Consider the following 21894-nt stretch of genomic DNA (forward strand, 5'->3'; position numbering starts at 1 on the left):
TAATTTTGCAAGGAGACTATACTGATTAAAAACTTTTTGAAAGGAACAAACCTCCAGACACAGTGGCACACACCTATAATCCCAGTGGCTTGGGAGGCTGAGGCAGGAGGATCTTAAGTTCAAAGCCAGCCTCAGCAATGGTGAGGTCCTAAGCAAGTCAATAAGACCTTGCCTCTAATAAAATACAAAATAGGACTGGGGATATGGCTTAGTGGTTGAGTACCCCTGAGTTCAATCCCCAGTACCCCCTGCCAAAAAAGGAAAAAGTATGTTCTATATTTTGCAGATAAAAAGAGGCAAAGGTTAAAACCAATTTAGCAAAACCAACAAATAAAAATATAGGAATTTCCACCCTTATTATACTTCCTTTCATATTTCCTTCTGGATCATGAGAAGAATATTTTAAAAGGAAGCTGCAATGTTACATTGATTCTAAGTCTGGCAGTCATTTAGAAATTAAATTCTTGCTAAGTTATGTATTCCTTTGTCTCTATCCTAAATTTGATCTCAGCCTCTTAAAGTAAACATTAACCTACTTAGTTCAATTTTCTGCTTTGTCAGCCTATTATTGGCTTATGTTGTGCTTTAGTAACAGAATAGAGTGAGAAGTTTCTGCTTTTATTGTCAATGAAAATTTTGATCTATATAATTCCCTAAATATGAGCTGGCTTTCAGCTTCTTCTAACTTATTAATGTTTACCACATGCTGGTTTTGTAGCATGACCAAGACTTAAAGTTTGGATTTCTAGTTTTAAATGGTTAAAAGCCTGAACTCTTAATAATCTGATGTAGTAGTATTTCCTCTATGGTTTTCACATGGAATTTTTAAAAATTATTACTTAAATATGTTAAACTGGAAAAGTTTGTTGACCTCGTTTGGAAATGTGCTATTGTGACACCATTTTTAAACAACCATGTTTCATTGTTTAGCATGTTTTGAATATATGACAGAAGAATTACTTGTGAGCTGGAGTTGTTGCTCACTAGTAAAGCATACACTTAGCATGCACCGGGCACTGGGTTCAATTCCCAGCACTGACCCCCCCCCCAAAAAAAAAAAGAATGAATGAATACTTATGCAGTTATCAAGGAGAGTATGAGGCACCATTTGGAGATCAGACCATCTATATATTTGTGGTATTTTGTTAGGACCTCACAGACTTTTTGGAGAGTACGCTTAACAACTGTTAACATTGGAAACATTTTTAAAGTTGATTTGAAGTCTTTGTAATGTTTCTGAACTGCCTTTCCATCAGGCCTCTTTATGATATAAGGCAGGTAAAAGTAACAGTAAACAAAACTCTTTTTCTTTATTTTTTATTTTTATTTTTTGGTATTAGGGATTGAACCCAGGGGAGCTTTACAACTAAGCTACATCCCCAGCCCTTTTTATTTTTTAATTTTAAGACAGGGTCTCACTAAGTTGCTGAGGGCCTCACTACATTGCTGAAGCTGGCCTTGCACTTGCAATTCTCCTGTCTCAGCCTCCCAAATCACAGGGATTGTAGGCATGAACTACTGTACCTACCCCCCTCCCACCCGCAGAAAAGAATCAAAATACCTTAAATGGTAATCAAGATGAAGCTGCTTTATATTAAAGTCCTTTCTTTAGGTCACTTCTCCAAGTTTCATTGTACTTTTTTTTTTTTTTTAAGAAAAGGAGGAATGATTAACATAGTAGTATCCTAGGACTTCAGTTCAGCTTGTGATTTTGGAGAGGATCACTGGCAGTATTCTGAACAGTTGGCTTTGAGAAACTACAACAGGAACTTCCCAGAAATGAGGAACAAAAAAATGTCATAGTCAGCCTTCTAGACTTTCTTTTTTAAAAATACAAGTAATAATGATAAAATTGATAACAGTGAAATAGTTTAACAATTATAAGACATTTCTTAGGATATATACACAAGATGAAACATATATATCAGATCAACTATCTTCTTTGCTTATTTTTAAAACTTGGCTGAGATTACTAAGAGATTTTTCTCAGTTTTACTCTGCTCTGATTTTTGCACTAAGTTACTTAAATATTACATGCTTGTTAGTATGAACAACTACGCGCTTTTTCAATCCCAGAACTGACACTCATGCTCTTTACGTCATCTTTCTGCCTCAGCTGCCTTTCATCAGGGTCATGGAATGTTGAAAAGTTAACACTGTGTTGCTTGCTTTGAGATACTCCTTAATCATATAAATCAAGACAGTCACCTGATGTTTTTAAGCACTCACTGAACTTTTGCCTGGGAGGCAAAAAGATGATAATTTGGAGATTCTTCCCAAAATAGCATATGTATCTATACTACTTCCTATTGTGAAAGCTTCTCTCATGCCTGGCCCCAGGCTGGCCCTGTGGACTTGAGGTTTTGGAGAGGACTGCAACTGATGGATAGTTACTCTGGCTAGCTGCAGTTGCCTGTCTTCAAAGAGTAAGATAACTAATAGCACTGTTAGATCCAAGGAATGAGTGTGGGGCTGAAAAATGGTAGATCAGTCAGAAGGGCTACAGTCAGATAAACATAGGAATGGAGCAGGAATCAAGGCCTAGTATTGATGAGAGGGCACAGCCAGCCCAGAGCTTTGCTTTTTTTGGTATATGGAGGCTGGCCTAATTAAAACAAAGCCAAAGCAAAAATGTAGTGATTAAGTGGATAATCTTAAAATTGCCAAAACAACTCCCTGCAAGCTTCCCAGATGATCTGAGGGCCACCTTAAAGCAGATGGTGCATTTGTTTTTACAGAAAATTGAAGTGGTCAGTCCAGTGGTTGCACAAATGTTTAGTATGATTATTTTGAAGTCTGTTTCATGATGAGTTCAACAAGACAACTGTATTTTGGGGTCTATATCTAATGATTTTCAGTGGTTCAGTTGTCTAAAGTTAGTGAATTTATATTCTGAAATATTTGTAAATCAGAATGTTTTGAATTAGTTTAGTAAACTAAACTGTTTACTTTCTGATTGTAAATAGTCAGATAACTTTTTCAATTTACATCAAGAATAATAGAACAGGGAAGTAACTTTAATTTACCTGTTTTCATGCCATCCTATAGCATTTATTCATTCATTTATTCTTTTGTCATTTATTTTGTTGAGCATCTATTGTGTAATAAACACTATTCATAACAAAAGGTTATCCTAAAAAGAAATTAAGTAGATTAAATATGTCTCCCATAAGAAACAAGTCTGTTAGATTTTGACCTGTTGTGATCTGTTAGCACACTTATAACACTGAGGGGTTTTTTTAATCCATTCTTATTATTTGGAACTTTTCCTTTGATGATGACATGTTATCAGGAACAGATAAGATCATTGAAGAATAACTTTTTCTTTTCAGTAGATCTTAAAATTTAAGACAGGTGACTGATATTTATATTGACTTCCTATCCTTAAAGAATAAATCTTTATATTCTTCTAGAATCATAAGTCCTACTAGATTACATATCCACAAAGAACCTAATTCCATTTTGTTCTATGAATTTTTTAAATAGAAATAACAAAATCAATTTTGTTTGATTTGTATTGATTTTTTTACTTATAATGGAAAAGTTTAATCTTGTTTTGATTCTTGCACTTTTTCATGTAATTATTGTACTTGATTACATTTAATCAAAACAATTACCGCTTTTTAAATTTCCTTTAGGATAAAAAATTAAAATCACTTTTATCACTGTAAAGCAAATAAATCAAGAAATTCTAAAGTGAAGATCATCTTGTTCCCATGAATGTTATATTTATAGAAATTTATTATTTTTTAACAAAAAGATCTTTTATGAAACAGCTAATAATTCTTTGTTCAATAAAATGTTTTTAAAATGTCTGCTTTCTAAATAACACAAATAGTTAAAATTATTTTATCTTAAAAAGATTTTTTAAATGGAGATATTGGTTAATTCAGAAGCAATTCAAACTCAGCATTTATAATCTTCTATGACTCTTAAAGTTTGCTTAATAAAAAAAAAAATCACAGTTCCTTTCTCAGAACTTGGCAATAAAAAGGAAACTGCAATTTGACCCAGCTTCCCCTTTCCTCGGTCTATACCCAAAGGACTTAAAAACAGCATACTCTAGGGTCACAGCCACATCAATGTTTATAGCAGTACAATTCACAATAGCTAAACTATGGAACCAACCTAGATGCCCTTCAGTAGATGAATGGATAAAAAAAAATGTGGCATATATACACAATGTAATATTACTCAGCAATAAAATAGAAGAAAATCATGGCATTTGCAGGTAAATAGATGGCGTTGGATAAGATAATGCTAAGTGAAGTTAGCCAACCCCCAAAAAACAAATGTCAAATGTTTTCTCTGATATAAGGAGGCTGACTCATATTGGGGTAGGGACGGGGAGCATGGGAGGAATAGATGAACTCTAGATAGGGCAGAAGGTTTGGAGGGGAAGGGAGGGGGCATGGGGTAATTAATGATGGTGGAATGTGATGATCATTACTATCCAAAGTACATGTATGAAGACACAAATTGATGTGAATATACTATGCATACAACCAGGAAAAAAAAAAAAAGGAAACTGTAAGCATTTCAACTGAATTTGAAAACACAGTTTAAAATTTGAATTCTTTAATAAAGCATAAAATTGCATGTATATGACAGTCCAACATCCTTTTCTTTCTTTCCTTCTTTCTTTTTTTTTTTTTTTTTTTTTTTGTTTTGTGTATATAGAAAGTTTCCAACCTCACTTTGTCTCTGTATTTGGTCTTACTGGGCATTTTTATTCATTCCATAAGTTCCAAATATCCTTATATTTGATATGGGATTTATTTAACCAATGAGATCGCATCCTTATTATATTCTATGCCAAAGCATTTTCACATTCTGTTCACTTCTATCCCCAAGAAACAGCTTTGCCCAGGAGACTTCTGAGAATTGCTGAGGAAGAGGTAGGTGTGGCCATTATCAACCCTAGTGAGATGGTTTTTGCTGGGAGCCATTAGCCAAGTAGGTATGACAATTTCCTTGCCAGCATACCCCATGTTGCAGTGACATTGAATGTAGGTGACCTTGCTCAAGGACCAAGGCGGATTAGGGTGTTCCCGGTTTAAGATAATCCTGTTTAGGGCGTTCCCAGTTTAGGTTCCAGGTTTAAGGTTTAAGATTATTCCTGCTGGGAATAGGGCGTATCCTGCTGCCTGAGTTCCCCTTGAGTTCTCATGGGATTCAGACAGTATATTTTGGAGATAGAAGCCCAGTGGAGGTGGATTTGGGCAGAGAACGTGGATTTCCCCAGAACGTGATTGTAGACGGCTGGTGTGAGTTCGGGAATAGAGTTGCTGTTTGAATCTACAAGCTGTGTGGTGGCTCGTGATTGTGTGCCCAGCCAGACTGCGGCATTTGTGCCCAGCCAGACTGTGGCAGGTTTTGTTAAATTGTGTTATGTGTATGACCAGGGGGGTTGAGAGTTTCCACTGTATTACCACTGAAATAATGTGTTAATAGGTGAATGAATTTTATTGAAAGAAAGGGTAAACAGGAAGATTGGGGAGGAAGATGAAAAGGAAAGGACATATTTTTGTTCCAGTGAATGAGAAGAATTAGTGACAAAATAGGCTTAGGGTTTTTTTTACTTTTTATTTATTTATTTATTTATTTAGAGAAACCTTATGACATAAATCTTTTACACCTAGTCCCTTCTTAAAAACATTTATTCCTATTTTGAGATACAATATCTAAAATATCCCACTGTGTGTGGGTTTGGTTTTTTTGTGTTTTTTTTTTTTTTTCTAGCTCTACTACATTTTCCTAACTAATTTGCTCTTTTGGGGGCAGTCCTCAGTGTTCCAGCCTTTCCACAATAGATTATTGTATTACACAGATGTAGCCTTGCCATAAATACTCTCTGCCCCTCTGGTTGCTCTGCCAGCCACTCACCAAGTGAGGACACAAGGCGAACAATTCTCTGGGGTGTGCTTCAGTGTGTTGAGCTGGCCCTCCCTGGCTCTTTGTCTAATATATACTAATGCTTTTTTCCCTCCTGACTTAGGAGTACATGCTAGTTTGATCATTTCTTGTTTTGCTTGTTCTTTCTGTGTTAACAGAGAAAGAGATGACTTAATGTCTGCACTAGTTTCTGTAAGGAACAGCTTGGGAGATATGCAGCAAAGAGAAACAAGTGCCTATGAACAGGTGAAACAAGCTGTGCATATGACTGAGGAAGCCAATTTTGAAAAGACCAAGGCAAGTCTAATAAGATGAAAATAAAGACAATGCAGAATTACTCCTTTTTTTTTTCCTATTTCTTTGTTTATTCTTTTGTAACTAAACTTTTTCCAAACACAAAGTGAAATGTTGATTTTCTAAATTAAACAGGTTTGGTATTTGAAGGATTCTTTTTTCCTCTGCAAATGATTTTCTTATATCACTATTCAGAGATTGTAATGCAATATGGTGACATATTTTGAGAGACTTGTGTGCTTAATTTTTAATTTGCTGATAGTTTTCAATGCTGTGGAAATCTTAACACCTATAATCACTCATTTGTATACGTTCACATATGGCTAAAGACACGTTTTTCCTCTAGACGTGGAAAACTTTTATAACATAAATAGGGCACAGATAATAATATATGTAGATAATAATATTTTGTTCCATCATTAGCTATGAGTTAGAATCCATTGTCAGCTAAATTAAACATATTTAAAAATAATGATAGTGACGGTACTAAACACTTAGTGATCAGACAGTATTCATATCTATGAACTTTAAATAATAGGAAGTTACCTTTGTTTCATTGTTGTATTTGGGGGCTACACCTTACTCCATTAAAGTTACTGTGTATTTTCTCTAAACACACAAGCCATCCTTCAAGTGCTTAATAGCCACATGTATCCATTGATTACTGGTAGTGGACAGTGCAGATATAGAACATTTTCATTATCACCAAAACTTGTTCTAGGAGTCTAGAGTGACAGAGTGCTTGCCTGGAATTGTGAGGCCCTGGATTCTATCCCCAGCACCAGGGGCATGGAGGTGGCAGGGTTGGGGGGGGGGGGGTTGCATTGGATAGCATTGGTCTAAACCACGGACAGATTGAGCATCCCTAATCTGAAATGCTCTGAAATCTGATTCTTTTTTTTTTTTTTAAAGTACTTAGCAATGTTGCTCAAAAAATTCAATTTTGAAGATTTTGAATTTGAGGTTTTTGGATTCATATGTTCACCCAGAATCTGAAACTCTTCTGGCCAGGCATTTTGGGTAAGGGATTCTCAATATGTGGTAATGTTAATGTTTTATTAAAATGTCAGAGCTAACACCTGTAATCCTAGCTACTTGGGAGATTGAAGCAGAATGAGCACAACTTCGAGACTAGCTGGGCAACTTAGTGAGACCCTGTCTTAACAAAAAATAAAAAGGGCTGGGAGTGAAGTTCAATGGTAGAGTATTTGCCTTGTATGTGTGAGGCCCTGAGTTCAATTCCTAGTACCCCGTTAGACAAAAATACACACACACACACACATACACACACACACACAGATTTTCAATTGACCCACATTCATTGCTAATTTCTGCACTAATGCTTCTCCTCTGCCTTTGAAACTCAGATTCAAATCTCTCACATATTTTGTTTCTTCTAGCACTCATTTCTTCATTTCCTCAGAGCTCAGTCATAATCCTTAAAATCTCCACTGAAGGTCCTTTTGTCTTTCATTTTATCTCCTGTGACTCTGATGGATGTGTTAGCCCTTATTTTCCTCATTTCTTACTGCCATGTGCAGGCCTTTGTTTTGAAATCTGCTTTGAAGATCATTTTTTTTTTAAACTAGGTTACTATTCTTCTTTGAAATCAGCATTTTTCCTGGACCCAGTGATGCAGGCCTGTAATTCCTGCAACTTTGGGAGGCTGAGGCAGGAGGATTGGAAGCTTGAGGCCAGCCTGTGCAACACAGCAAGGCCTTTATTTCAAAAAACAAAAAGGAAATCAGTGTTGTCATGTTGTCTCTCTTCTCCCTTATCATAATCAATAGAAACTCTCAACCTAGAAGACACTCTAGGCACTTTTTAAAATCTTTAGCATCTGACCTTTTCCTCCTCCATCCTTTTTTCATCATACTTAAAGCTTTCAACATTTATGTTGTTAACATGTACAACAGGAACAAAACAACCCCCTTTGTCCTTTATTGAGGTTAAGGACAATAGTCAAGAGCCACTGTTTGTTTTCTGATCCCTCAAATGTCTCTTCTACTCTTTTTAATTTTTTTTTATAGTTTTTGCTTTACCAGCCCTCTATTTCCTAAGATGAATCTCTTTTTCTAAAGTTTTTGATGTCTCTTATTTCTGGGGTTTCTAATGGGTCTTTGACCTACTGGTCATCAGTTATATCTTACTTGCATCCCCCTTCTCTCTCTCACCACTGTTCCCCCACCCCATTCTATATATAGCTGTCATTCTCCAAACAAAATTCAGGCTTCACATGATCAGTATATACTTAATTTCTTACCCCCAGTTCATCATTTTACTGGCAGAGTTTTCCAAAAAGTTGTCTTTCCTAGTATCTTTCCTTTTATTTCTCATCACATTGTAGTCAGGCTTTCAACAAACTGTAGTGTAATTTTATACTACTCACTTAATGATCACTAGTGACTTCCTGATTATCAAATCCAGTGACTTCATCTCAATCCTCATGCTACTTAGACCTTGAAGTTTTGGAAGCCATTAATTGTCCTATCCATGACATAATCTCTTTCCTTTGATTTATCTAATATTTCACACTCTCATGAATTCTCCTTGTATGGCTCTTACCTACTCTTTTCGAATCTAGTTTAAATTCTTTTCTGTAACCCCTAAATGTAGACTTTTTTTTTTAATGTCTCTTAAAAGAGTCTTTGGGGTTAAAGACTCTTACATGGCATGTTCACTTGGCACTGGCGCATTTGGTGACAGCCTTAGTGCCCTCCAACACAGTGTGCTTGGCCAGCAACCCATGTAGCATGAGGCCCAGGACCTTTTGTATCTTCTTTCCCCAACGTGATGGTGGAGCACTTGTAGCATTTCAGGTACATTGGTTTTCCCACAATGCGCTCAAAGATGTCATTGACTAAAGAGTTCATGATGCCCATGGCTTTCAGAAGAGATGCCTGTGTCGGTTTGCACCTGCTTCTGCACCTTCTGCGGAATAGCTCTTCTGGCTACTGGGCTTGTGCTTCTCACAGTCGTTCTGTGGATTATTACCTTCTTCTTTGAGTCCTTCCTCAGGGCAGAGTGGACTTCTATGGGTTAGGCATGGTCAGTGAGCAAAAACTGCAAAACAGCTAAATGTAGACATTATTCAGAACTAGTTCCTATCCCTCCTTCCATGTTGTCCTGATTTCCTGGGATTTGTATCTCCTCTCATAGTCAAAATTTATCTTGATTTGAACCACCCCCACATTGTGCTTTTAGCACTACCTGCTCTCTTGAGCCCCAGACCTATACTTCTTGCTTCTACTGGACCTCTTTATATGGATGATATTCCACTGGCATCTACTATACAACCAAGTTATTAATTCTTTCCGTCTTCCCATCTACTAATTCTTTTCCTTCTATTCTCTGTATTTTTTTTTCCAAAATCACATCATTGTCTTACCAACAGCTCTATGTTAGATTCTTTAAAATGTTTTGGCTCTTCCTCATCATGTACTTTTTTGTTTGATTGTTTCTTTATGTTAAATGGTGATTGAATCCAGCAATGTTCCACTACTGAGCTACATTCCCAACCCCTTTTTATTTTTCAAGACAGGATCTGGCAATTGTTGAGGCTGGCCTCAAACTTGCAATGGCCTGCCTCAGTCTCCTGAGTTTCTGGAATTACAGTCATGTATCACTATGCCAGCCCAGTCACTTATTCTTTACATCCAGTCATTTGCCAAGCTTAATCTCTCGAGTCCCCTATTTACAGGCTGTCGCAATAGTTGCTTTCTCTCAGGTTTCTTCCAGGTTCAGTGTGTCTTTCAGATGGCTCTATTAAGCTTCCTGAATTGTTGATCTCTCTGTTCAGCCTGTTCCCCTGTTACAGTAGAATTAAAGGTAATTATTTAGCATGACCTTCTAGATTTTTCATGGTCTGGGCCTGCTCCAACTTTTCTAGGCTTATCTTTCACTACAGTCTTTCATATAAGCTATGCTTTTTCCAGAACATGAACTATGAATGAACATTTTCACAAATTTGCTTATGTTAATGCTCTTCTACCCTGTGTTCATCTGTGAAATATCTGTTCAACAGATGAAGTTCAACTCAGGTGGCAGCTTTTCCCAGAAGTTTTCCCCAGCTTCTTCTTATTTGGATTAATCTCTTCCTCATCTATTTTCCCACTGACTTTTTATAAAGTTTTGGTGGATGTTTACATATCTTGCTCCACCAAGACCATGAAAATCAGGTCTGTAATGTTTATCATTGTATCCTTTTTTTATATTTGTTTTTTTCTTTTTTATTATTATTAGTTGTTCAAAACATTACAAAGCTCTTGACATATCATATTTCATACATTTTATCATTGTATCCTTACTTGTATTCCTCATATTAGTTGCACAATTAACATTTGTTGAAGTCAGTAATTAGTCCTAAATATTAATGTGAAGTTTTATCATTAGTGTTTCTTACAAAATTTAACAATTAAGAAGGCATTATGTGTTATGAATCTAACATTTTCATTGAATTAGTAATGAATACAGATTGAGTACTAACCAATTTCTAAAATGTAATGCGGGTCTAGAAGTTTTTACCTAGACGGTGTATTAGAACATATGAATTTTGCCTTCTGAGAGTATTAAAACGGAAGAGGACATAGATACTTTAATTTTAAAGCCAACTATTTTTATTAAGTGGGAAAGACGTTTGTTCTTTAGTTCCTTGCCTTCTGTTGCCATCTAGTGTGCTATTTGTATATTGCATGCTAAGTAAGTATAAGGAGTTATTTTATATTATACTGTTTATTTACACTTAGAATGGCAGTGAAAATCCCTGAGACTTTTATAAGAAAATAAATGTATAACATGAAGAGATTACAATCCCAATAACCCTTAATCAAATCCCTTCTCTTTTGCTTTTTAAATCTGTGATTTGGGTAAGTTATTCAATGTCTGAAATCCCCAGTTTCTTCAACTGAGTGGTAAAATTTCTTGAGGGAATTAAATAAATGAATCCATATAAGCCATTTAGTACAGTATCTGGAAAATATTAAGTGCTCTATGAATACTTTTGTTTGAAAATTGCAAATTATTACAAGTAGGAATAATTTTAAAACTGAAAAACAATTGCCTGGGAATAAACAAGGGTGCAAGAATAGAGGCTTACACAGTATAAAGCTTGTTAGTAAAGCTACAAGAATCAGATGCAAAGGCTAACAAGTCTTAGACCTGCCTGCTTGTCTTGGAAGGGGAATTATTGAGGGGGTGTGTATTGGAGGGCCTGGAGGCTTTGAAATAAAGTTGCCTCAAGCATATCTGAAATGAGATTCTACCTCACCTTTTTTTCCCAGCCCTGTTTATTTTATGTTATTTTTTTTTTTTTATTTTGAGACAGGCTTACAAAGTTGCTTAGGACCTCACTAAGTTGCTGAGTTTGGCCTCGAACTTAAGATCCTCCTGCCTCAGACTCCTGAGTCCCTGGGATTATAGGCATATACTTCCTTGCTGGGCCAAGATAACCCTAATAAAGAAAAAAACTAAATACCAGCCAAGTTGGTTGAATAAATATGTCCACAAACTTTGTTTGTGTCCAAATGATGTCCAAAACATTCTGCGTCTTGGATTATAGTAAAATCAGAAAAGAATTAGAAACCTGGAGTAAAAAAAAAAAAAAATAGAAAAGCATTGAGCATTTGATTGAAGTCACAAGCATACAAAATAGCACTTCTTGATATTCACATTTTCTGCTGCATAACAAAACCAAATTATAGTCATATGCTGCATAAGGACATTTCAGTCAGGGATGGATCAGATGGATGACATTGACCTTATACTATTATAATGTAAACTAAAAAATTCCCTATGGCCAACGTCATCGTCATTGTAAGGACATAGTATAACACATTACTCATGTGTTTGTGGTGATACAGGTATAAACTTACTATGCTGCTAGTCATAATTATGTTGCATACATAATGTTCGATAATGATAATAAGGGAATGTTCACTTATGTATTAACTGTATCATACTATTTATCATTATTTTAGAGTATACTCCTTCTATTTATAAAAAACATTTACTGTAAAACAGTATGTCCTGTTATGCTAGCAACAGCCTTATACGTCTCATGTTTTGTGTTTTTTGATTGCACCAAGAGGCAATGTCACACGATTGACCTATAACATCTAGGTTTATGTAAGTGTACTTTACAATGTTTTCATGATGAAAATGCCTATTGATGCATTTCTCAGAATATGACCTTGTCATTAAATTATGCTGACTTTATCTTGAAAACTGAAGATAGGGATAGATTGGTTAATGAGTTTCTGTTAAGTAAGTGTTTATAACTTAAATTTGGTAGTTTGCATTATTAATGAGTTATTTGCTTGAAATGTGTTGATAATCATTTTTATTTTATGGACTTGCTTTCTTGTTTTCTTTAGTTTTGTTTTGTTGGTACTGGGGATTGAACCCAAGGGCAAATAACCACTGAAATTAACCACTGAGTCACATCCCCTGTCGCGACCCCTGGCCGGCAAGGGAAAACACGACACAGGATTCTTCTTTCAGCAGTTTATTCAGGCCTTGTTTCATGTATCATCTCCTAGCGACCCCCTGCCGAGCGCCCAAGCACAGCCTAATAAAGCCTCCCGCATAGCAATCCCAAGCTGCCATGTGGATCTCTCTCATAGGGTGGTAAGGGATTGCGTGCCAACTCTCCAAAAAAGGAGTTGTTTATCACAGGCCACAGTGGAAGCCGGCGCCATCTTCTAATGGTGGCCACGGTCTATTAGAACAGCTCACCACAGTTCCCCCTTCTATTTTATAAAACAATGCAGGCGAAAGTAGAGGTCCTATCCCACTGTGCAGAAGTGGCTGCAGTGTATGGTTCAGTCCTAAGGAGGGCCCTTCCCTAGACCTGGTCCCATATCAGCCGATGCCTTTTTTCGTAGGGCGGGGCGTGGACGTCAAACCCGCATGCAATAGGACATGCTTTCCTTGAGGTCCGGAGACCGGATCACTCAAGTGCAGTGCCTTGCCTCGCATCCTGCATCGTGTTGACGGTGAAAAAGAAAGGGGATTTTACAAGTAGCCGGTCAGTGACTATGAGGTTGGAAGTGGCAACACCATCCCTCAGCCCTTGAGAAAACGAAGGGTCCAAAGCATAAAGTGCAGCACCAGCATGGAAGCCCACCTGCGTGCAATGGCAACAAGGCCTGCAGAGTGCATGGGCCTTCCAGCACTGTGAGAGAATAAGGAAGAGGACATGCCAATCCCAGTGCAATGTGAAACTCACTTGGGGTGCAATGGCCATGCCCAGAAATCACTGTTTAAGATGTGCAAGCCAGATTTGTGGAGAAATGCCATTTTCTAAGGCCGCAAGAGCCTGTACAATCATAGCCTTCTCTTGCGCATGGCGAGTTTTAAGGCGACAGAGAAGCCACAAACAAAGTACAACACCGAAGCAACACATTGCCCCAAAAATGCCCACTCCCACCCATTCCTTAAAAAAGGAAAAGGCAGAGGATAGCCAACTGGTGAATTGACCCAAAGTCACTGGTTCGATACGGGTGCTATTCAAAACAGCAATCTGAGTTAGTTGAGACTGGATCAAGTTTTCTGCTTCCATGGACCAGGTTCCGGATAGATACTCCCCGATGATACGGGAGGCATTTCTGGAATCATAAAATCTGACAGAGGTTATACATAAATGTGCACGTTGATCAACACAACCCAAATGTACTAGGTCAGACAATTCCTCAACTTGAGCTTGAAGCAGATCTATCCTTTGATTAGCAGCTAGAATCCCAGATAGAATGTGTTGATTAATTCTACTTTGAGATTCAAGTATGGTGGATGTTTGTTGAATAACCTGATTAATAGTGGCAGCAGTTTGAACCTGGCTGGCCATGGCTACTCCAGCTGTAACTGCTGCAGCAGCAGATACCGCCACAGCTGTCACTATAGCTGCCGTAATTCCAAAATCTCTACGGGCTCTAATCAGTTCAACAATAGGAAAGGATTCTGGATCTGCAGTAACCGGGATCGAGACAAAAGTTGGAATTTTCATAATCACTGCCGTAGTCCAGGAGCCATTCCAACACTCAGACAAATAACAGGTAATATTAGAACAATTAAGCATCCCCTGTGATGTATCATTAGCCAAAAGAAACAGGAACGGAGATTGGAGACAGACTGCTGCGGAGGGTAATGTAGCATTAGATAATTGTGAATTGTGTGAAGTAATTTTAAGTCTCCTACCTCGCTCCGAGTCTTGGGTACTGCCAGAAACATTAAACAGCCAACTTTGGACTCCTAATATTTCCCTGGGGAAACACAAGCGCGGACTAGACTAGCCCAATCTGAGGGAGTCATGCAAAATCTAGTAAGTCCCTCCACCTGAGTGAGAGTGAAAGCGGCATCTATGCCATAAGTGCGGACAGATTCTGCCAAGGTTTTAATTATCTTAAAGTCTAAAGGCTCATGATATCTTCCCCTGTTATTGTCCTGAAATACAGGGTATGCAAGTCCCATATCTGTATTAACTGTCCTCCAAACTTGTGCATGAAAAGATCTCCCAGAACCTTGGCTCCCCCCCACATACGGAGGTGGGACAATCGGCACCATATCTTCTTCTAGATATTCTACCTCCTCCTTCTCAGAGTTTTGTTGACCGATGTTAACTCCCTTCCCCTTCTTACAGTAGGCCTGTGTGCCCTGTGTCTCCTTTTTCTTCTTTTTCATTTTTATCTTATGTAGTTGTTGTAACAATATATCAAGGTCCTCAGAACTCTCTGAGTCACTTGTGTTCTCAGGCGTTTTTAATTCGGTCAAGTCTGGGTAGAGCCTTCTCCTATTTTTATCTTCAGGCTCTTTTGCCTTCTCACTACTGTTACTTTTAATACTCTCTGCCACTTCACTACATGATCCTTCAGATTTTTCCTCATGCAGTTGCTCAAGAATAGCTTGACCCTCACTCACAGCTTCCTGGCATTTACCATCTGTTATACATCCTCTAACTAACTTCCAAAGTGGTATAACGCCACCCTCTAAGGTGCCTTGCTCACGAGCAAAATCTAGATCTTTCCCTAATTTGTCCCAGCTGGGAACCGTAAGACTCCCTGAAAAAGCAAACCAAGGAGCCGCTATATCAGCTTCTCTTAAAAACATCTGCAAAGTACTCTGCTTTATCTTAAGTCCTTTTGAATGTAACAACCCATCTAGGGCCAACAAAATTGGGCTTGAAGAAGCAACGCCCATAATGTTTTTAGAGCTATAAAGAAAGTGAAAGTACAAAAGTCCCTGCTCTCTTCCTTTTACAGGGGAGCGTTCCGTTCTATGAATTCCTCGCTCTCTTCCTTTTACAGGGGAGCGTTCCATTCTATGAATTCCCCGCTCTCTTCCTTTTACAGGGGAGCGTTCCTTTTTCCCGCTCTCTCTCTATTTACAGACTTAAAATTACTTCACACAATTCACAATTATCTAATGCTAAATAGCGCCCCGCTATTTGCTTGCGGATTCCCACTTTACCTGGGAACTTACCGGTGCACCACCCTGACTGCTGAAAGTTCTGGATCCTGGGTTCGAGGAATATAATTCCCCGTACGGGCCACCAATTGTCGGGACCCCTCGCCGGCAAGGGAAAACACGACACAGGATTCTTCTTTCAGCAGTTTATTCAGGCCTTGTTTCATGTATCATCTTCTAGCGACCCCCCGCCGAGCGCCCAAGCACAGCCTAATAAAGCCTCCCGCATAGCAATCCCAAGCTGCCACGTGGATCTCTCTCATAGGGTGGTAAGGGATTGCGTGCCAACTCTCCAAAAAAGGAGTTGTTTATCACAGGCCATAGTGGAAGCCGGCGCCATCTTCTAATGGCGGCCACGGTCTATTAGAACGGCTCACCACAATCCCCAGCCCTTTTTATTTTTTATTTTGAGGTAGGGTCTTGCTAAGTTGCTTAGGGCTTTGCTAAATTTCTGAGACTGGTCTCAAACTTGCAATCCTCTTGCCTCAGCCTTCGGAGTCACTGGGATTACAGGATTGCACCACCATTCCCAGCTATGGGCTTTATTTTGTAAAAATAAAAGCACATTGATAAATTCTAAAATTTGTTCCTATAACTATACATTTCTTATAACAGGTTAATTCTTTAGTCATGAATTGTTCTATCACTAGAATTTCTAGGAAACCAACCCTTGCGGTTAGAAAGGGCTTATTATATCCTAAAATAGCTTTCTTATTTTAAAAATTAGTTAAGCAGATACAAATTTCATTGTGAAAAAATCTTTTGACTCCAAGACAGTAATGTTTATCATTTGGTTTAATAAAATTGGACTAGAAATATTAATTCTAATACATCATATTTTGAAACAGTGTTGCCAGGATTATCATAGAACAAAGAATATGGAAATTTCCCAGAAAAGAAAAGGGCCCTTGAGGATTGAATCTTCTAGGTAGGAGGAAAGTATAATTCCCCAGCTCCTCAAGACCTAAGCCATTTCTACAAAGGCCTTGAAAGTGGGGGAAACCACTCCCTTCAAGATTGCTGGGAGAAATGGCAGCACAAGCCATTAACTTGATCATCTGTGAAGATCTGTCATTTAATTTTAATTGCCAGCTTACTGACATAGCCTTTGAGAAATTACTTATGTCTTTAGTGAACAAGTTATATGAGTGTAATCAGGAGATACCAAATAAGCTAGGGTTCTGGACGATAAGTGAGGGAGCCCCAGAATTAAAAGAGAGAACTGCAGTGAAAATATCTATGAATATTTATTTAGAAGACACAGTCTTTTAATGAGGTACACTGTTAGAAAGGACATTTTAAGAAAGATTAAATCAATTTCTACTTCCAAGTGTTACGAACACTTAATATTTTCTTCATTGTGACCAAGCATAAATTTTAAAATCAAAGCAAATAAAATTAAAAGCTATTTTATAACATGGATCATTGGTTAGACACGAATAAACACCAAAAACCAGTTTTCAACCTAACAGTTTTATTCAGGGTATTTCATTGTTCTTTTCATACTCATTATGACCCATTATTACTGTTGGCTTATCCTTGAAAGAAAGAGACCATTCACAAAACAAGACTTTGGCAATGTTTTTATTTATGTGATTTATAACATTGTACTTTGTACTTTTTGCTAAATCACCTTATCTAGGCATTTGGTCTCTCTATAATGATCATTTGTTCTTCCTTGTTCCTGAACTGATTGAATTCTTTGAATTCTTTCTTTAGTTGTTCTTCAGGTTAGTTTGGGTTTTAGGTTTTCAGCAATCTATTCTACTGTTCTTGTATTTCATTAATTTTTATTCAATTGAAAACCTTCTGATTGTGTCATGAGAGGGGGTCCTAACAGGCCCCTTCTAAAGAGGAAAAGGGGACCTCAACTTGGTCCATGTAGATTCTTAATATTTTCCACAGAAAAGAATTTCTGGATGTATCAGATAGGATGTCACTGACAGGTTTACTTAGTGAAAGAAAGCAATAGAGTAAGGAAGAAAGAGTGTGGGTGTTCCAAAGTGAAATGCACTTTGGGGATCTAGGGTTCTTCTTTTAAAAGAGACTTTGTGAGGAGTGGGCATAAGATGAAATGGAAGAATGACACCAGCCTAGTGAACTCAGTTCTTTGATCATAGATCACAAGAAATTTATGGTGGTCTTGTCCTCTCCAGGATCTTCAGGTTGACATTGTCTCCTCTATCTGGTTAATAAATAACATTTGGAATGTGCCTATTTTATAGTTTCTTAAAATATATCTCCCTTTGTTTTATCTAATCTTAAAACATGTTGTATAGGCTTTACAGGCATATAAGCTTAAATCAAAATAAGGCAATTTGCATCGATGAGTGAATTCATAGTAACACTAAGATTTGTAGATTTCTTAGGAATTTGACCAGCTTAGAGGAAAAACAGATCTGGGAAGTAACTCTAAAATCATGTTGCTTTTAGCTTTGTAGCTTTGGTCTCTTTTTCCTTCTTTTGTGTGTGTGTGTGTGTTTCATCCTACCTAAATTGGATATATTTATTTATATTCAATAATTATTTTATTAATTTATACCAGTAATATTCATTATGTCAGCAAAAAGTTATAGTCATTTGCATTAATTCATATAAAATGTTTTTATAAACACAATTATATTTTGAAGCACAAAAGTCACTAATTCATATTTCAAAGCTCCAAGTGCTTTAATTATGGAAAAATTATGCTTTTTCATTTCTTTTAAAATTTCCATTCCCAGGCATTCTGCACTAGAATTTAGCTTGGGACTAACTCCCTACAGTAATCATTTTATAGTTATTCCTCCCCCTCCCCCCCCCCTTAATCTGACACAGTTAAACTTACCTCATACTACAAGTCAGAAATGTTCAAGAAAAGATCCCCCCAAAAAGCTTAATGCTTTTTAGATGAAGAAAGGAAAATTCATGTATCCTAGATTGATTGATTGATTTTCCTTTTTTGCAGTTATGGGACTAGAACCCAGGGGCACTCTACCAGTGAACAATTGCCCCAACCTTTTTAATTTTTTTTTTTTTCTTTGAGACAGGGTCTTGCTAAATTGCCAAGACTAGTCTGGGAACTTGAAATCCTCCTGCCCCTCTTCCTGAGTAGCTGGGATTAACAGCGTGAGCCAATGCCCCCAGCCCCTAGATATTTATTGTCTGTATTTATTATAGCTTTCACCAGAGGGAAGTATAATAATGCATAAAACTTACAGCATATGCTGTAACTATATCTATTTCCATTACCAACAAATGGGACTATTAAATTTATAATCACCCAGTAACCATAAAAGACTTGGGTTTCTTTTTGTTGTTGTTGTTGCTGCTGTTGTTTTTGTGGGGCTGGGAACTGAACCCAGGGCTTTGTGCATATGAGGCCCCTTGGGTTTCTTTTAACAAATTCAGGGGAAAATAAAGATTGGATGAAGTAGATTTTATAGATAAGAGCAACTGGGATAAGACCAAGATAAATTAGAACCTTAATTTTATTGGGGTTTTAAAAAATTGTGATTTTTGAAGTCATATTTTATTATTGGGTGTTATCCATACAGGTGTTATAAATGTAGCCAAAAGGAAATTAGGAACTTTTTATTTCTGGAAATATGAGAAATTTAGACTAAAGGACACTTATGGTGACAATTATCATTAAGTTAAGTAGTGAATTCAGTTTTGACTCTTTCCCTATTTTAACTTTTGATTATTACCTAATATTTACATTAGTTGTATGTTTAAGGGTAATGAACTAAATTTTAGTTATAGTTAAGAAAACTAATAGTGTTAAACAATAAATGTCTGTGTGTCATGAAATACAGTATTTAACATCTCATTTTAAATTGTATATCCATTTGTCATTTAAAATATTCAAATTCTTAACAAGGAAATCAGAAATTAGTAAAATTTATATAATCATATAATATTAACATGATATATAATTTAAAATTCTAAAACACTTGGTTTTTCTGATCCATGTTTTCAAATTCTGACTCATCTGTGGCCCTCATCAAGGTCTGTTACCTGAATTTTCTAGTTGATCAGCCATAATTGTGAATATTGAAATATCTGAGTAAATGTAACATTTGCATACTAGATCAGTAAGTGGTGTCAATAAACACAAAGTTATTCTAATGAACTTTATAGTGAATTTTAACTACTTTAAGTAAAAGTAAAACTTAAATGACTCTTTTCTTTCTGTATTTTTTTTCTAAATGCTACCTCCTATGTTACTCTCTTATTCTGACAGGCTCTAATCCAGTGTGAGCAGTTGAAGAATGAACTGGAAAGGCAGACAGAAAGGCTTGAAAAAGAACTTGCATCTCAGCAGGAGAAAAGGGCCTTTGAGAAAGAGATGATGAAAAAAGAAATAACGAAAGAAAGGGAGGACATGGAATCAAAGGTACTTGAGTTGTTATGCCCACTGCTGAAAAAATGTTAGTGTTGATGTGCCTTTAGGCTGCCATTCTTGGATGGGCTTTAAATATTAAAAACCTTTATAAGTAAATTTCTTATATTTTAAGAGCTCATTAAAACGTTTTATTTTTTCTTCATATTTCTCAATGAAATTAATCTTTGACCTTTTCAAATAAAATAATCAATTTACTTCCATATTCTGCCATTCAGCTTGCCCCTCATGTTTTTTAAAGGAGATCAAGTGCTCCAAAAATACCAGCTTTTATTTCAACCTTGCCTAAATTAAGGAGAAATGACTCCCCTTTTTATCCCCTATACCAAATTAAACATAAGATAAAATTTGTAAGAAACAATGTAATCAATAAAAAGTGATTATACAAATTGTATGGAATCAGTTCTGAAAAACTACATGACCAATAATGATCATAACCAGATGAATAACTAACTGGAAGGGAGAAATTGTAGGCAAAAGGAACAAATAACATGAAATGTGCAGTATTGGAAAAACAGTAACAAATTGGAATGCAGAGTTGAGTGGAACCTAATTTTAAAGTTGCTATAGTAATAAAATTGGGCAAGAAGTAACCAAAACAACTGTGTTACATTTTTTTAAGTAGACTCAAAGCTTGTGCCCTAAATACTGTAATACTCCAGTGTGTAATAATTAACTCATATAGCAAATACGTACTATGTATCTGCTGTGTACAAGGCAATGTACAGTCCTATGTAAAAAAAGAGAAAAGTCACAACTTCTGCCCAACCAGTTTTAAGTCTTCTGGATAAATTGAAGCATTTACTATAACTCCATTCTCTTCTTACCCTTTTTGAAAGAAAACAAAAATGTGTCTGTTAAAACCTTACTGTAGAGCTGGGGTTATGGCTCAGTAGTAGAGCACTTGCCTAGCATGTGTGAACCACTAAGTTTGATTCTCAGCACCATAATTAAATAAATAAATAAAGTAAAGGTCCATCAGCAACTAAAAAATGTATTAAAAAAAAAAGAAAAAGAAAACCCTTACTGTAGGTCAGTCTGACTGACTACCTCTCTGCCTTGGATTGGTCATCTCAGCTGATGAAAATCCTACAATAGATGGAAACTTTGCACACTTGGGGGTCTATTAGTCCTCCTATGCATTCCTTTCTTTCCCATTCTTTCAGCAATCAACAGATATTAATTTTAGAAAGCCTGGGGATGTGGTAGTTTCAGGACCAATGAAATTGCCTCATGAAGATGTTAGACATTTTTTTAACATTAAACAAATATTTTCATAAATTACTTTCTAATTATGATTCTTATAAAGCATTAATGGCTCAATATAGAATACTGTGGGAATGTGCAGCAGGAGAATCTGACCTAGTCTAGGGCAGTCATGAGAATTTTCATAAGGAAAAGATTTTTAAATGATACTGGAAAGGTTAAGAAGGAATTGTCAGGAACAATTGAAGAGTTGATGGGAAGAGTTTCAGGTCCAGGAAAATAATAAACCAAAGACTCTGAAGCTAAAAAAAAACACTGGACTTTCTAGGAATTTAAGAAATGCCCAGATGACAGGAACATAAGGAATGAGGGTCAGAATCATGGAGTTTGGAGAAGTGTTCAGAGGCCAAATCCTGAATGACCTTAAATTCCTTGTGAGAAATTTTAAATTTTATCCAACAAGTAATGAAAAACCATTTAATAGCTTTAAATTGGAAAGTGTTCTGATGTCATTTATATTTGAAAAAAATCATTTTATCAGTAGATTAGAAAGAGAACCAGAATCGATGTAAAGATCAGGTTATAGTAGTCCAAGTGGAAAATGATAACTTGTACTCATTTTTCCATGATCATTCTATATCACTTTTGTTATCCTCAAA

At 36.6% G+C, this 21894-nt stretch overlaps 1 protein-coding gene and 1 long non-coding RNA gene across 19 annotated transcripts in view; both read left to right on the forward strand.

Annotated features, from left to right (window-relative positions):
- The window catches only part of Sdccag8 (SHH signaling and ciliogenesis regulator SDCCAG8), a 245983-nt gene that overhangs the window by 48312 nt on the left and 175777 nt on the right, over positions 1-21894 (forward strand). For all 18 annotated transcript variants that reach the window (XM_058575172.1, XM_058575166.1, XM_058575165.1 and 15 more), the window contains 2 exons: positions 6054-6192; positions 19871-20023. In XM_058575172.1, coding sequence (XP_058431155.1) covers positions 6054-6192; positions 19871-20023 — 292 coding nt within the window. The remainder of the gene's footprint in view (positions 1-6053; positions 6193-19870; positions 20024-21894) is intronic.
- LOC131423744 (uncharacterized) lies at positions 7055-12778 on the forward strand. The gene is made up of 2 exons (XR_009225707.1): positions 7055-7209; positions 11513-12778. It is a non-coding gene; the product is annotated as an uncharacterized LOC131423744 (long non-coding RNA).

The sequence above is a fragment of the Marmota monax genome, unplaced genomic scaffold, assembly GCF_021218885.2.
Source record: "Marmota monax isolate L192 unplaced genomic scaffold, Marmota_monax_Labrador192_F-V1.1 WCK01_AAM20220418_F8-fsc00090, whole genome shotgun sequence".
Taxonomy (NCBI): Eukaryota; Metazoa; Chordata; class Mammalia; order Rodentia; family Sciuridae; genus Marmota; species Marmota monax.